This window comes from Portunus trituberculatus, chromosome 29 (assembly GCF_017591435.1).
Source record: "Portunus trituberculatus isolate SZX2019 chromosome 29, ASM1759143v1, whole genome shotgun sequence".
Classification (NCBI taxonomy): domain Eukaryota; kingdom Metazoa; phylum Arthropoda; class Malacostraca; order Decapoda; family Portunidae; genus Portunus; species Portunus trituberculatus.
In genome coordinates, this window is record NC_059283.1 from 370,655 (window position 1) to 387,175 (window position 16,521).

The 16,521-nt window shown below is 39.1% G+C and overlaps 1 protein-coding gene across 1 annotated transcript in view; it reads right to left on the reverse strand.

The window, feature by feature from the left end:
* LOC123510650 (sortilin-related receptor-like) overlaps positions 1 to 16,521 on the reverse strand; it is a 32,433-nt gene that overhangs the window by 6,356 nt on the left and 9,556 nt on the right. Inside the window, exons 10-31 of the mRNA XM_045265972.1 lie at positions 15,384 to 15,533; positions 14,906 to 15,007; positions 14,020 to 14,432; positions 12,516 to 12,696; positions 11,778 to 12,013; positions 11,427 to 11,502; positions 10,761 to 10,910; positions 9,749 to 9,945; positions 9,148 to 9,229; positions 8,448 to 8,639; positions 7,846 to 8,009; positions 6,953 to 7,065; positions 6,472 to 6,634; positions 5,827 to 6,121; positions 4,902 to 5,092; positions 4,335 to 4,512; positions 4,044 to 4,220; positions 3,422 to 3,545; positions 3,052 to 3,157; positions 2,482 to 2,575; positions 1,942 to 2,176; positions 820 to 1,019 (exon numbers count right to left, since the gene is read on the reverse strand). Coding sequence (XP_045121907.1) covers positions 820 to 1,019; positions 1,942 to 2,176; positions 2,482 to 2,575; positions 3,052 to 3,157; positions 3,422 to 3,545; positions 4,044 to 4,220; positions 4,335 to 4,512; positions 4,902 to 5,092; positions 5,827 to 6,121; positions 6,472 to 6,634; positions 6,953 to 7,065; positions 7,846 to 8,009; positions 8,448 to 8,639; positions 9,148 to 9,229; positions 9,749 to 9,945; positions 10,761 to 10,910; positions 11,427 to 11,502; positions 11,778 to 12,013; positions 12,516 to 12,696; positions 14,020 to 14,432; positions 14,906 to 15,007; positions 15,384 to 15,533 — 3,819 coding nt within the window. The remainder of the gene's footprint in view (positions 1 to 819; positions 1,020 to 1,941; positions 2,177 to 2,481; positions 2,576 to 3,051; positions 3,158 to 3,421; positions 3,546 to 4,043; positions 4,221 to 4,334; positions 4,513 to 4,901; positions 5,093 to 5,826; positions 6,122 to 6,471; positions 6,635 to 6,952; positions 7,066 to 7,845; positions 8,010 to 8,447; positions 8,640 to 9,147; positions 9,230 to 9,748; positions 9,946 to 10,760; positions 10,911 to 11,426; positions 11,503 to 11,777; positions 12,014 to 12,515; positions 12,697 to 14,019; positions 14,433 to 14,905; positions 15,008 to 15,383; positions 15,534 to 16,521) is intronic.

Below are 16,521 nucleotides of genomic sequence, written 5' to 3' on the forward strand. Positions count from 1 at the left end.
TAAGAAAAGCCTACTTAGTTGGCTATTTGGTCCCACAATGCGATAAATCCATGATGGGTTAATTGTAAAATAGAAATCTCATTGGTCATTTTGCCTACAAAAAGCAACACACCACTAAAGCTTGTACGGACAGTAAACAAAGCAAATTTCATTGTCTGTCTTGCCCATACGGTGATCAATCTATCAAATCTTGTAGAAACAGAAAAAAAACATGATTCAAGAGAAGCAAGAACATCATGTAGTAAATCCATCAACTTCCTGTTACCAGCAAAATAAATAAATAAATAAATAAAAATATACAAATTAAAAATAACTAAAATACAATTAAATCAATATGCAAAATAAATAGATAATACACAAAAATAAAATTACTAGTATTTCTAAAACATTTCGTTGCTTCACCAAACAAAATGGCATGTCAAGGGAATCAAAATCAATGTTACCTCTTCAGTTCCATAACACATTTTCATATTCATTCTGGTTATTATTTGGTGATTTCATACAGCTTCAGAAACTCAAGCGGGGATTAAAATAGTGAAGACTCTCTGCATTAATCTCCTGACCCCATAAACTCTTCCTAATCTAAATAAAATTGTCTAATCATACTCAAAATTCATGGTAAAAATGTGTCCCAGTACTTACGAGGTTAAAAATAACTACAGCATTTACCGGGATATTATAGTTACAAATATAAGAGAACAACCAGGAAAGCTGCAAGAAGCCACAAGGTCTAACACGGGAAATGTGATGTATGTCTGATGGCTCCTTGCTGCTTCCATTATTTCATTATGTTCTGATGTTCAAACACTCCAACATTACCTTCTGTGATCCATAGGAGGGCTCAGACCAGGAGAGCCTGACAGTGGTGACCTCCTCAGTGACAGCAGCATGGAAGGACCCAACAGGCGGGAGTCTTATGCCCTTAGTAGTGATGTGAACTTTTGTCTTGCGGCCAAGGATCTCATCTTTATATGAACTCACCCAGAGTGTGTAATTGGTCCCTGGTGACAGTCCCTTAACTGGAAAAAAACAGTGACAGATGACTTTATAATATTGCTCATTCTCATTTACGTAAGCTACTCCTTGTCCTCATTCCTACTTTACAAGGAGTCTGGTTGCTGCACGTGATGGAAAGAACATGTAGCTGTGCAAGTATTGAGAGCTGCACCACAAATACCAGCTCAACATTAAGTCAATACGTAATATTACATCATGTGTTAAGAGATGGATTGATAACTATGGTGGGAAGCAAATGTACACACACACACACACACACACACACACACACACGCGTAGTGTAGTGGTTAGCACGCTCGACTCACAATCGAGAGGGCCGGGTTCGAGTCCCAGCGCGGCGAGGCAAATGGGCAAGCCCTGTTCACCTAGCAGTAAATAGGTACGGGATGTAACTCGAGGGGTTGTGACCTCACTTTCCCGGTGTGTGGAGTGTGTTGTGGTCTCAGTCCTACCCGAAGATCGGTCTATGAGCTCTGAGCTCGCTCTGTAATGGGGAAGACTGGCTGGATGACCAGCAGACGACCGTGGTGAATTACACACACACACACACACAAAGGGCAATGTTGAGTTTAGTCCATTTGTTAGCTTTCAAAATAGCCTTACTCTGTCCATCTCAATAATGCAAGAGTTTGTCAATAGTTCTCATCCCTTTCATTGGATCCTTCTGACTGTTTTAACTTTCCCCTTCAAGACACAAGCAAAAGATAAAGTTGGCTAATGTATTTCAAAACACTTATAACTTTTTTTTTAAGAGGAATAATTCAGCAGTCTTCTTCCAATTCCATTTGCTTGGCTTGCCTTCCAAGCATACATACACACAAAAAAAATTCTACCTATAATGGATGTCTCTGAAGTGTTTGTTAGCTTGGCTTCTCCATACAGAAAAACAATATGGATGATGGGAGTACTTTCACACACACTTACTTAAAATAGATGTGTTAGAAGTGTTGACGGTAACATCTTTCGTTTGATAGAAATTTTCAGGCTGGTTGTGGCCTATAACGTAGCCATCCACCTCCTTCACAGCATCCCAACTCAGTGTAACATTAGTTGAGGAAATGTTTTTGACCTTCACGTTCAGTACAGAGTCCACTTTGCTCTTATGGAGATTAAAGTGATTGCTCTCATCACTCAAAAACTTCTCGTTCTCTGCCACAACCTGAAACGCAATGGGTTAATACTACTCTGCTTCTATAAAGTGAAGGAAAATAGGACAAAAGCTGACTCATTTGACCATGTGCCTAATGGTAAATTTTCTAAAGTTGATACCATTTTGCTCATACATTTGTGCCAATGAAGAAAACAGGAAGAAACCAAAGACTCCTTCAAACTTGAGACTTTTTAGCAAGGTGAATTTATGATTAACTATTTGTCAAATTAATTCACTGGATGCATTAATGCCAAAATGAGAGTCAAAGTGTGTGGCCTTTTACACATCATTCAGTAGCAACACTATTTACTTACCCAAACGGAACCGCTGGATGGCATGGGATTATAAATCTTGAACTCAGTCTGGTTTCCAATGTCAGAGCGCTTATCATTACGTGTACCAATGTACCTAAAATCAGGGACATCCAGGCTAGAGTGAGTTTCATCCAATGGCAAATAAATGCAAGTAATTATAAAGTATGCCATGTTAAAATGAGATTGTTGTTTCTGTGGTTGTTTCATGATCCAAAGGAAAATAAGAAATGCAAGTAATTATAATGTAGCTCATAGTGAAGTGAAACTGTTTTTGTGGTCATCTTTCAATAATCCAATGGCCAAGATGATAAAATTTAAGTAACTATGATGCATACCACATTAAAACTAAGTTGCCATTTCTGTGGTCTTTCAAAAACACTGAAAGTACAAAATAGAGAAGAAGAAATAGGCACAAAATCTCTAATGGTCCTTTCTTTTGTATATACATAAAAAGAAAGAATAATGAAAAAAGTGAGAGGGTTGTGTTCTTGTGAGTTGGATCTAATTACCCATTCCTCTGTACAACCTCCTTAGTGTGTGTGGTGGTGCAAGACAAAGCATCATACTCACAGATGGTAGTCAATGATGGGTCCGTTGGGGTTTGCAGGTGGCTTCCAGGTCACTTTGGTGTAGTCTTCCTTCCTCTCTACCTTCACGTCTCGAGGTGGACTTGGCTCTGCAGTGATGATTGTGTTAGCTTTTAAATAGATAATGTTTGCTATTTATTGGTTGTGTAAGGTTGTGTTAGCTTTTAAATAGATATTGTTTGCTATTTATTGGTTGTGTAAGAGGGAGGTTTCAAGACATTTATCCTCTGGTTCTGGCTGACGCTTTTCACTCAGTATGAGCCTGGCAACTCAGTGGGTCTTTTTATTATTGCAGTCTTTGTTGCCCATACCAGTGCTCAGGAATATGAATTATTCTGCTTCTTTATACTTACTGCCTTGCTTTGTCATAATATGTTTAGATGTGATAGGAGGAAAGATCTTGGTTCCATTTCCTTCCTTGATGTACACTTTCACTACATAGTTGGTGTAAGGAGTCAAGCCACCGATCTCTAAACTCTGAAAAGTGGCTACTATTAGACTGGCAAATAAGTTCATGTGACTCAAAAATTCATTATCCAAGTCCTCCATCACTGGAAATAAAAAGACTTACTTAGACTGATATTCAATTTCAAGAGATTCAGAAAACTTCACAGCAGACTAAATTTCTATTTACTTCTGATAAGAATGCACTATTTAGTATGGCCAAAAATGGAAGGGATGAACAATGAAGAGATGGATGTATAGAACAATGAGTGACAGACATAACAGGAATGAATGGGATGAATAAACAGTATGAAGAAAGTGTTACATACAAGAGAGGTGTCTGTGGGGAAAGGAAGAATATAATATGAGAGAAATTAATAGGATCAATAGACAATATGAGATGTTAGAGGCAAGATACAAATCAATGGGATCAATAGATGGTACGAAGAAAGAGTTATATGCAATAAGGGTATTTTTGAGGGAAGAAAGTATAGGAAGAGTAGAGTAAGTATGACAAATATTGAAGATTACCGTGTTAGATGTCCAAGTTGTGTTCTTCCACAGAACATTATTGCCAGCTTTCTTCTTCACAGTGTAAGACAACAGGTATTTCAGAATCTTGGGTGCTGTAATATTGTCATTCACCTTCCACTGCACATTTATTGAGACATTGGTGCTCTTTACAATGTACTCAGTTACAGCATACACCTGAAAAATTTGTGTACAATTAGAAACAGACATTGCATAATTTTCAAGAGACCACAACTAAATTGATACACTTAAGACTATTTTACTAAGCAGAACACCACCAACAGTACAAACCTGATCATCCAGAGAGGTGCAGTTCTGCTCATCACTCAGGTCCATACAGTCATGGGTGTAATCACACCTCTTGAACAGAGGCAAGCAGGCTCCCCCGTCACACATCATGTAGCCAATGTGACAAGTGTTGCCAGGTGTTGTGTTAGTTGAGTTGGTCCTGCAGCCTTCCTCATCAGACCTAAGGAAACAGTGCCAGTTGTAATTCAATATTCTCACTTGTCCAAGTCCACTTTGTAATTTTTCTTTCATACAGAAGTGCAAGTATCAGTTTGATGCTGAAGTGTGTGGTGGTTTGTCTCAGCCATCCAGTGTGGGACTGCCAGCCTGGCATATACACAGGTACACTCACAAAATAAGAGATAACAAAACTCAACAAAATCCTGTACATACACAACTCTAAATATGAACATAGAGACAAACAGACAAAACACTACAAAATTTCATCAAACTCTGTAATAAAACAACTGAATTAATATAAAAAGACAGGAAAAACATAAGAAAACTTGACAAGTCTTGTAAGAGCACAAGCAGGTAAATACAAGCAGATGAACATAACAACACACTCACCCATCAGCACAGTCATTAATGCCATTGCACACAAGGTCACTGTGGATGCAGCCACTGGAACGCCTGCACTGGAACCCACTGCAGGTCATGTCTGGACAGTTCTCCTCATCCTCGGCACCAGGACAGTCATTCTCCTTATCACACACCCAAGACTCCCACACACATTCTCCTGTCTTGCACTGAAACTGGTCCTGCAAAGAAGAACAAGTGAAGTGAGTGTATTAAGTGATGCTCACTTTCAACAAGAGCTTCTGATCCAGTTTTGAGTAATGACCAATTCTTTGAGGAATCCTGCTATAGAGAAATGATAAAAAGGTAGAAAAGAAAATGAGGTACATGAGTTAGCTTCACTTCACCTTAATAATAAACCAATCCTTAAAAACAGCTGCTTCAGAATGGACTACATTAAAGTTCAATTAGATCAGTTTGAGGTGGACTGAGTTAGGATAGGACACTGGTTGACAACCTTTTTTTTTTCTGTCTTTTCCTCTTTTCAACCAGTTCACCTGTTCACATTTCCCTTTTCATACAGCTTCCACAAAATCACAGAACTGTGATAAAATGACTGTACAAAGTACCTATCAAAAGCATTTGTAACATACATTTTGATTTATATTTGTATATTGTACTTGAAGAAAAGTCAACTGCCACATTGTTGGCAAATAAGTAGTCAGCTTCCTTTCCCTCCTGGAATCCCAAGAATTCACCATAATAGGGAAAACCAGGATAAGCTAAGCTGCTTCAGAGCAGATAACATGACTTACACTAGCTTAACCTAACCAAACCAAATGCAAAGCAATAATCTTCTAGCACATGATGAAAAATTAGATGAACTTGATTTGAGATGAATCAAGTTAGTTTAAACAACATGACTTATACTAACCTAACCTAATCTAACCTAATAAAACAACAACACAACACCAACCTTCTGGCAAGTGTGAGGAATCCATGTGGTTTGTGGTCTCTGTGTTGTGCTGTTGCCGTGCACTCCGTGACTGGGGCAGCCGTCCTCGTCCGAGCCATCGCCACAGTCATTCAGCTCGTCACACCGCCACCAGAAGGGGATGCAATGGCCGTTGCTGCACCTGAACATGAGCTCTGAGCACTGCTTCTCACTGCTTGGTGGAGTGGTGGTGGTGGTGGTGGTGGTGGTGGGGATGGTGCAGTTAAATTCATCAGAGCCATCATCACAGTCCTCCTGTCCATCACACCGCCAGCTCCTGTTGAGAGCACAAAATGGTGGTTTTTAAGCTTCCTCTTTCTTTCATCATCACAGTTCTCATGTTCATAACACTACTAGCTTCTAGCAACAAAAAGAAGCATTTTATTTTAACCCCCCTTTTTTTTTTCATTCTAGAAAATCTTGTCAGGTAAAGGAAAATGAAGGAAAGAACAACGGAATAAGAAACTTTGGATTATAAGTTTCTTTCTCTTGGTCTTGTCAGACAAAGGAATACAAACAAAAAGCAAACAACTATACGAAAAATTGTTCTTATGAGTCAGTTTGTAAAGTTTGTAATCCTTCTGTCCACCACATTAGTTTGTTTAGTAAAGCAGAGATGAATAGTACCTGAATATACACTTCATAACACTTGATCTGCATGCAATCTGCCAGGCGGCACAGGAGAACGATTCACACCCATTCTCATCTGAGTTGTCGGAACAGTCGTTATCGCCGTCACAGCGCCACGAGGCTGGGATGCATCGGTCGTCGTCACACTTGAACTCAGTGCCTGGTAATGAAGCAAAACTACAAGTGAAAATCAAGAGTAGGAACAGAGGGACATAACAAGAAGCTGCAAGAACTTAGCTCCCTAAATCCAACAGCCTTGATACATTCTCACATGAGCTAGGATGACATTGTTCTATAAAGTTTACTACAAGTTTACTACAACTTCCTCTCTAAAATCAATGAGCTGTTGGAGAAAAATATTCTTTGTTGAATCCGAAAAAAGTTACAATTTTCTTACAATTCTGAGTTATAAGAGACTCCCTTGAGAAATTTCAAGTAGACAGAATGACTAAAGTGGCATTGCAACAATAAGTGTTACCTTTGCACTCTGAATCATTCTTGATGGTGCAGTTTCTTTCATCAGACCCATCGTGGCAGTCGTCCTCCATGTCACATTGCCACTGCTTGTGTATGCACTTCCCATTGTCACACCTGAGATGCAGAACAACACCAGCAATCGATACGGTATCAGTTTTACATCAATTAATGGCCACGAATGTATAGTAAACATTAATGGAGCACATCAGACCTAGAGATTACCTAACTGTTCTGTTTGTCTGGATTATAATTGCCGCTTTCCTCAAGACATTAGCATATTATCAGTTACATCTAATATATCAACTAATAAACATTGACACTGCACGCCATGCCTAGAGATTGCTGATATGTTTGGTTAGTGCAAGGATTAGTATTACAGTGCCTGCCACTAATTAGTCAGGAATGCACTAAGTCAGAATTGTTGGTAGGAGTGAAAGAACTGAGCAGCCATGGACAAAACAAACCCCACACTGCCAAGATCATCCAGATAAGGCCAAGAAAGCCTCTCACACTACTTTAAACATTATAAGGCAGAAAATGGAAGTGTTGGGGGGTCTTCTGGGTCATACTAGGATGATCTTGGTACTGTAGTGTCTGTCTGGGTCACAGCTGCTCTGTTCTTTGTCTCACACCAACAATTCTGACTACAGTCTATCCTTTATAGGTTTTTCTGCTTTCTACAGGCTTATTATGGATGAAATTTCCACTTTGCTCAAGTCCCTTCTCTTGCCCATACTTATTTTCACTGGGCCACAAAATATAACTGATTTATATTTTTGCATTAATTGGCATTCTGTTCCAGACTAGTGCAATGACAGGCATGGTAAATTTACTAATCTAAGTTACCATTAGTACCTACATCACCACCTCTACCTCAGCTCTGCATCAGCTTACCGAAATGTCTCATTAGCGCATGGATCGTAGTGGCAGTTCTCCTCATCCGACCTATCATCACAATCATAGTTGTAGTCACAGCGGAAGGAAGAAGAAATGCAATCGCCACTCTTGCACTGCCAGTAGGGAGGATAGCACGGTAGACCTCCACATTCTGGTGCATTCTGCAATGAAACAAAATGCTGTGTACTGCCAAGAGTATCTAGAATATCCAAACATACATACATATACCAAGGCTATCCCACTGGTAGCAAAGACAAGGTACACAACTCTCTCACTCACACTGATTCACTCCATTCCCTTAGCTCCTTGGCCCACATTACAGAAGATAAACACTCCCACCCGCAGGTCAAGAATTTAGTATAAGGGTTAGTGTTCTTACTTCAAGATATGGTACTTAAAATTTTCAGCCAGAAAAAAGGCAAGCTTATTTATAATCAAACTTTCTCTATCTCTCTCTCTCTCTCTGAATTGACCATGAAAATCAAACATTTAACACCATAAAAGACAAAAAACTAAGAACACAATACAGAGAAGGAAAAATTAAGTAAAATACTAACAGACCTACAAAAGACAGCAAGTGAAGAGCCAGTACAGCTTACCTCATCTGAGTTATCCCCACAATCATTGTCCTTATCACACTTCCACTTCTCAGGAATACAGTTGTTGTTGTTGCACTTGAAGAACCCAGGAGGACATGTACTATTCTGAGTCTTGCACGCTCCATTGCTATCAACAGGGGTGCCATCTGGACATTCACACTCCTCGTGGGTTCTCGACAAGCCAGACTTTTGCTGAAATTATAAGAAAAAAACATAGACATCAGTATTCAATAGGGAGAAGTAACAAAGGATCTGTGGTGTCCATCTGGTTGTTTGAGGTTTATATAAATGGTGCAGCAAAAAACAAAATTATTACTCCACCCGAAGAGCATAAAGTGAAAAAGCTTGATAAGAACGACTGATGTGAAGGCACAATGCTAGAAAAATATGGATAATACTTAAATACAAAACCTTCATATAATATAGCTCTGTAAGGCTGATTAACACAATTACCAACCATTAACCCCTTCAATACCAGGACACATTTTTACTTTGAGATTTGTATATAATTAGACCATTTTACTGACATCAGAAAGGGTCTATGAGGTCAGAAGATTAATGGCCACAGTCTTCACTATTTTAATCCTGCACATGAGTTTCTGAAGCTGTATAAAGTGATCAAATAGTAAGCAGAATGAATATGGAATCACATCCTGGTAGTGAAAGGGTTAATGTGACAGTAAGAGTGAAGAGTGCTGACCTGGAGACCATCGGGGCAGAGGCAGGAGTACTCATTGTTGGGTCGTCCCATGCACAGGTACTTGCATATCTGACTCTGGTTGCTGAAATAAATAAATAGACAGGCAAATAAATTAATAAATGTAAATGTCAAATGAATTTATCCAGATATTGCTTTCCTATTCCTTATACACTGATACTGTAATGAAGGATAACGTCAACTATTACTTGAAATCAAATAGAAATGAAGATGTATTTTTGCATCGTTTAGTGTTTACTCATGAATATCACCAAAGAATAATTATAGCATTATTTTCAATCAGATACAACTGAAGATATATTCTGGCACTGTTTATGCAGACATTACAACCAAAGATAAAATACAGCAGCACTTTTAAAATGGATCTATATAACAAAAGATAAATCCTGACATCATTCATACAATATCATCAAAATTAACCCCACCACTATTTCTGGCTTTTGGATCTCTACTTTGGGGATGGGCACCTCTGTAGACCTTTTTTATATACATTCTATTGCCTTTAACTCTTACATTAAACAAGAAAAAAGGCACAACCAAGGATGCACAGACATGACCAAAGATAAGTTGTGACATCACTTACGCGCAAATGTTAGTGTCCTGCTGAGATGAGTGGCCATACACCTTCAGATCCACCAGTCCGTTCCGAGTGAAGTTTGCCACAGATGAAATACCTTTGCCATTCATCTTGTCTGCCTCCAACACCTGCTCCACCGCCCAGTCATCCCAGAACATTGTTGACTTGTAAATTCCAACGGCAAATGGCTGCGACACTTTCTCCTGAAATTAACATACAAACATACATACACATACAAAGGCTGCCTCTCCTAAAAAAGCAGGATAGTCAAAACAAGGCATAATGGCTGTGACACTCTCCTGAAATTAACATACATACATACATACAAACATACATATATAAAGGCTATCTCTCCTAAAACAGGATAGTGAAAATTAGGCATACAATTTTTTTCACATTCACTGCCATTCATGTCACTCTCTTAGCTCCCATGCTGAAACTAAGGACCATATTATTAAACAGTTCAATGCCACACCACTATTTCAGAAGGCTCCTGTTTAAATGACACAAGTTTTCAAGGGTGTTTTTACAATTCTAATGACAAATAAACAAGGTTAGTACACAATTCACAGGAGAAACACCCTTAGAAACCAAGCGTGTCATCTCTGTGTCCTTGGAAAATAGTCATGGTGAGAGAGCAAAGCGTTTCAGAATACGAGCCAAAGTCAAGAAAGATGATCCTGCAGTAATGAACTAATAATTAAAGTGAAAAAGCAAAATACACAACCTGACATTATCCTTCATTGCTATTTGGTTCAATCGTCCTCAATTAATAACCCTGTTGAGTTATTACCTCTTGCTCCACCTCCTCTAATAATAGGTTAGAAACTGCTTTACCTACTCTTAATCCCTTTCTTTGTCTTATAGATACTTATAAATACTACTTCATACACTGTTCTTACTGTCATGAAGAGTTGCATATTGTGGAAAAAGAATAAAAAAATACACACTAAATTAAATGATAGTGAATATATATGAAGAAATATGAAACCCCACATTCCCATCAAAGAATACATACATTGTTTGTGATAATCTTCTTCATATCAGATCCGTCTAAGTTAGCAGATGCAATGAAGTCCAGTTTGGCATCAGCAAAGTATATCCTGTCATTCTGGAAGTCTATGGTGATGCTATTGGGCCAACCCACCACTCCTGGTCCAAACAGTGTCTGAAAGCATAAACCAAGTGCTAACCATTCACCCTTACTGAATCTTTAGCAGGAAGGAATGAGAGGTGATGCTAATAAGAGTCTGCATGGAGATAGAATAGCACAAGAGTAATGATCTATCTAAATACTCACACATGGATTAGCTGAACAGTGGACATAAGGAAAGAGGGAAATGTTTAAGACAGTAAGAGAGGAGCAGATTATTTGACGATAGATCATCACTTCACCAACAAATTCTGCCGAAGGGACTTTGATCTAGGGAGACTAAATTGCTAAAAGAAAAGAATGACAATAAAATCAGGTAAATAAAAAAAAGGAAAAAAAGAGGCCCTATACAGAGATAAAAAAAAAAATGAGGCTCACTGAAGAAAGAGGCCTACTGTAAATAAACCCATTGTATTATAAAAAAGAAACTACAACTAAATATGACAAAAAAAGTGGTCTGCATCCCCACTCAAGGGACTTCCCAAGAGCAACAGTCTCACACCACCACACTATTGCCAAGTGACTCCTCACCGTGCAGTTTTTCCCGTCCAGGTAAGCCCGAGCCACTTTGGGTGAAGTCTCCGACCAATCAGTGAGGTACAGGTATCTGAAAGCAGTCATCAATGCCGGTACAAATGTAAACAAATGTATTAGTAAGAATCTGGAGGAAAACATCACCTAAAACAGATGCATTCAAACTTACAAAGAAATTATGATGATATTTATTTCATCTTCATCAATGAGTTAACTGTAATTTTACTTATGATTCTTGTATGCCAGCCTGGTATACAGACACAGAGAGAGACTGATTCTAACCCAAGCTGGGGATGCAGTGATGATAGAATACATCAAATATGACTTAGGATAAACAAGGATGCTAACCCAAGGCGGGGATGCAAGGCAATTCCTCTTGGGTTGTCCAGTGTCTTCCTGTCGAGCAGAGTCCGGCGCATTCTGCCAAAGTTGGAGATGTCGGTGCGAATCACTTCCAGGGTCTTGCGTTCCCCATCAACAAAATAGAGATTCTTGGACACCCAGTCGTAGGCGAGACCCTCCACGCTGCGCAGGTCTGTCTCCACCAGAGTCTCTACATCGTGAGACCCATCAAAGCACAGACGCTGGAATGACAATCACGTTGTAGTACCAATATCTACTTCACTGACCATTTCTCATCACAAATACTTCACAATAACCATTTTAAAATTCTTCTTTCCTTCACTGGTAATGGTTTGGTACATATCCTAGACTTTCCCTTTATAAAATAATAAGATGGACAGAATGAAGATGCTGGAGCAATAATCACATTTCAAATATGATCTTTCCTTTAATGACCACTCCACTAGAACAACAATCTCTGATACCATTCTTTCCATACGTGACCATTTCTCAAGCACAAACACTACCCTTTCTTCTTACAAAACCTAACACTACATACATTTTCTGAAGACACTGGAGCAAACACTTAAACAATAATTAGATTACCCATCTCAGCACTTCTCAGTAGAAACATTATAATTCTACTTTATAAAACCTGCCATTCTGTACACTCTGTCACACCTCACCTTCAAAGTAAGAATGTTTATAACCACTAAGAAAATTTCATTGCTCAAAAATACTTACGAATATCTTCTTTACATTGATGTCCGACCAGAAGATGCAGTTGTTTTTCAAGTCAAAGTCCAGAGCAATGACCATACTGAGGTGAGGGATTGGCAAAGGTTGCATTCCACCAACTGGGTTCAGCAAATCATACCTTAATATTTCCTGACGTGCAGAAACAAGCAGGAACACATTTTCTTCACTGGAAAGAGAAAAGTGTGTGAGAGCACATGTATTTGTACAAAGCTAAGTTTTTCTTATAAAGTAAAAGCCTGAAACATCCAAAGCCAGTGAAATAAGTTCTGAAGTTATGAATTTTCCGAAGTTTTAGTGATATATCCTTCTCAACTATATTATCTCAAAAGCTTGGACTATCAGGCTGAGATGTGAATGTACAAGTGAATAATCCATCTGTGGGTGTCATGTGGGCGTGCAAATGGGTGTGAGTGTGGAAAAACGAGGAAAAAGATAAGACTCCTACTGATGTTTTGATGACGGAGGCTGTTGGTAGGGAAGGAAAAAAAAAAGCAATATTTTTCTTGCTTTTACCTCACTATAGAGATATTTCTACATGCACAGGGATTCAGGGTAACTACATTAGTGTATAATCTGTGTATGAATGAAGAATGGAAGCATAAATAAGCAAAGGAGGGAAGACATGAGCAAACAACTATACACTAAGAAATGTTTTTGGGAGAGGGAGAGAGGGAAGGAGGGGGATATGAGAAGACTATTTTAGAATATTATGTCTCAATGCAAGCAAGGAGATGGATGAGTGTACAGGCCATTTATGGAGAAAGTATGGAAGTAGGAGAAAGAGTAGGAATAGAGTGTGTACAATCATTAACTGAAAGCGACACCACTGAACAAAAACCTGTGTTGTGTTGCCATAGTGTTGCCATACCCTTGCCTTTCTTTTTAGTTATACATTTTTTTTTTTAGTAAATTCAACATTAATTGATCAACAAGAAAAAAAATTGAAGTTCTAGGCTTTCTGTAGTTTTGGAGTTCAAACTTTTGGAATTTGCTGTAATAACGTCATTGTCCTGACAGTCATAGCAGTGCTCACTCAACAGGACAAACAGTGACAGTCATAGAAGTACTCACTCAACAGGACAAACAGTGACAGTCATAGCAGTGCTCACTCAACAGGACAAACAGTGAAAGTCATAGAAGCACTCACTCAACAGGACAAACAGTGACAGTCATAGAAGCACTCACTCAACAGGACAAACAGTGACAGTCATAGCAGTGCTCACTCAACAGGACAAACAGTGACAGTCATAGAAGCACTCACTCAACAGGACAAACAGTGACAGTCATAGCAGTGCTCACTCAACAGGACAAACAGTGACAGTCATAGCAGTGCTCACTCAACAGGACAAACAGTGACAGTCATAGAAGCACTCACTCAACAGGACAAACAGTGACAGTCATAGAAGTACTCACTCAACAGGACAAACAGTGACAGTCATAGCAGTGCTCACTCAACAGGACAAACAGTGAAAGTCATAGAAGTACTCACCTAATAGGGCAAACAGTGACAGTGGGGTTGTACTGGTAGTCACGGCCGCCCTCACAGGTGTCTCCTGGGACCAGGCGATAACCCTTAGTACGGTTATAGAAGCCCCGATGACTGCAGGAGCTGGGGACAGCATAGGGGTCAACAATGGCATCCTTATCCATCACACACTTCTGGGTGTTCTCGTCAATGACAAAACCAAAGTCGCACTCAAAATCTTCACGGGCACAGGGGCAGTTCTCGATGGACACGGGTCTGTCATAGGCCACGCCACTGTAGCAGTTGGAGTGTGTGACGCGCTCATACACCTGCTTGCGCCCCAGTAGACACGTGCCCCTCCTGCGGCCATCTGACGGAGACCACTGCTTGTAGTCGTCCGATGTGCAGTTGTAATGGAACACTGGCCGCATATCCACCTACAATGTTTGTGTGTGTCACTCAACAGAAATGTATTACTCTCCTTACATTACTGACCAGAAATACATTACACATTCTTAAAATATAACAAGAAGGATTTCCAGCTATAACTTTATTTCAATGTAAAATTAACATAAGGATAAAAAAAACATAACTGTTGTAAAATAAAAAGTAGATAACTGTAATTTCATACTGAAGCAAAGTTAATGTTTAAAGTACAGAGAATAAAGGTTGTGTTTGTTGTAGGGTAAAGGATACATTTGAGATACACTTATATATGCCTCTGACTAAAAAAGAGAGAAAGATTCTTAAGTCATCCAAACTTATAGAGCAAAATAAGGATGTTAATAATGATAACTGATAATAAATTAGACACACTCAACACACTCAGACCCACACTTCACACCGAGAAAATGACAACAATGATGACGATTCATTCACACACACGCACATACGCACACACACTACATACCTTTACAAAGATCCATTGATGCTTTTCAGGTTTTGAGCCAAACAGAGTAAATATAGTTGTGTTTTCTCCAGGCTCTGTCAGCAAACCATAGATGCGAAGTTTCTGGAAAAAAATAAGTAAAAATAAAATAAAATAAATAAAATATACACAATCATTCCTTCACTATAGTATTGTCCCTGTTGTTTCCTTCAACATGATCACATGATGAACACAATAACACATCTCAATGAAAGGTTTTAATGTGTTACAGCTGCCTCTATAAAAATCCCTGTTATATCAGATCCCTTGTGTGAATTGTTGTTTATGCTCTATTAAACTGTGACATGTTAGGCAGATAAAGAAGCAATTCCTACCTCATCAGAAGACTTTACGACCACTAATCTTTTCTACCAATACAATAACATCAAGGGCCTTGGTTTGTGATCTGCTAAGTTGTGACATGATAAACTATTAGAGATAAAGATGTGGCAATTCTTACCTCATCAGAAAATTTGAAAGGTTTCCAGGTCTCCCCATCATCAGTGGAGTAATAGAGCGTGTCAATCTCCCCAACCGTCCTGAAGTGCTGCACCACCACCAGGATCCCCCCGTGGTCTCCAATAGCAGCGCGGTAACTCCCTTTCAGCACCTGAGGCCAATGTTGCAATGTCACAATGTCACACACTGTTACTCTCATGTCACACACTAATAAGGCTACTATGTGCAATGCCTTAGATTTAAACTTTATATCTTTATATTGTAAAGGCTTAAAAATTATAGAGTTGGAAGTATATATGCATATATATGGCAAAAATTGAATGGCAGAGAGAGAGAGAGAGAGAGAGAGAGAGAGAGAGAGAGAGAGAGAGAGAGAGAGAGAGAGAGAGAGAGAGAGAGAGAGAGAGAGAGAGAGAGAGAGAGAGAGAGAGAGAGAGAGAGAGAGAGAGAGGGGGGGGGGTTGAATTACAAACATAAGGAATTCATGAGGTCAATACAGGGTGTTGCAAAAGTTAATTTCAAGTAACTGTATGTAAATGCATTGTGCTGTGCTGTGCAGTGCTGTGCTGTGCTTTATTTTGCAAGAAATTAACATGAAAGTTGTGTGCTTACTATCTACTTGAGTGTTGCCACACAGCCTAAAGGGATAATTTTTTTTGTGTACAAAATACATGTCAAATCCTTCCAGAAAACAAGCACCAAATGACATTGAACGTATTTTTATGTGTCAGTGAAAAAGATTTAGTGCATACTGCTTTTTCAAACAACCATGGCAGCTCAATGTATGTATATGCCCTTTGACAATTTAGATCTTGACATTTAAGTGACAGAACTCCTCATTTGAGTGACAACCAAAGAGCATCTTTTTGCTCCTGTTATTCCTGATCTGCTCTGCAGCTTCCTCAATGCAGTGAATCAGTCCCTCTCTACACTGTGACTATTCTTGTACACCAATGATTTAATTTATTACCAAAGAAAGAAAGCTTTGCTGGCCATTCCTGTGGGCCTCCATAGCCTATCCACCCATCAGCAAATTGATCCCAGACAACAGCTCCCGCAACACACAACTTACATATAAATTTCTAGCAAAATAAAGCACAACACAGCATAAGTGTATAGAAGATTTTTTTATTAGAAGT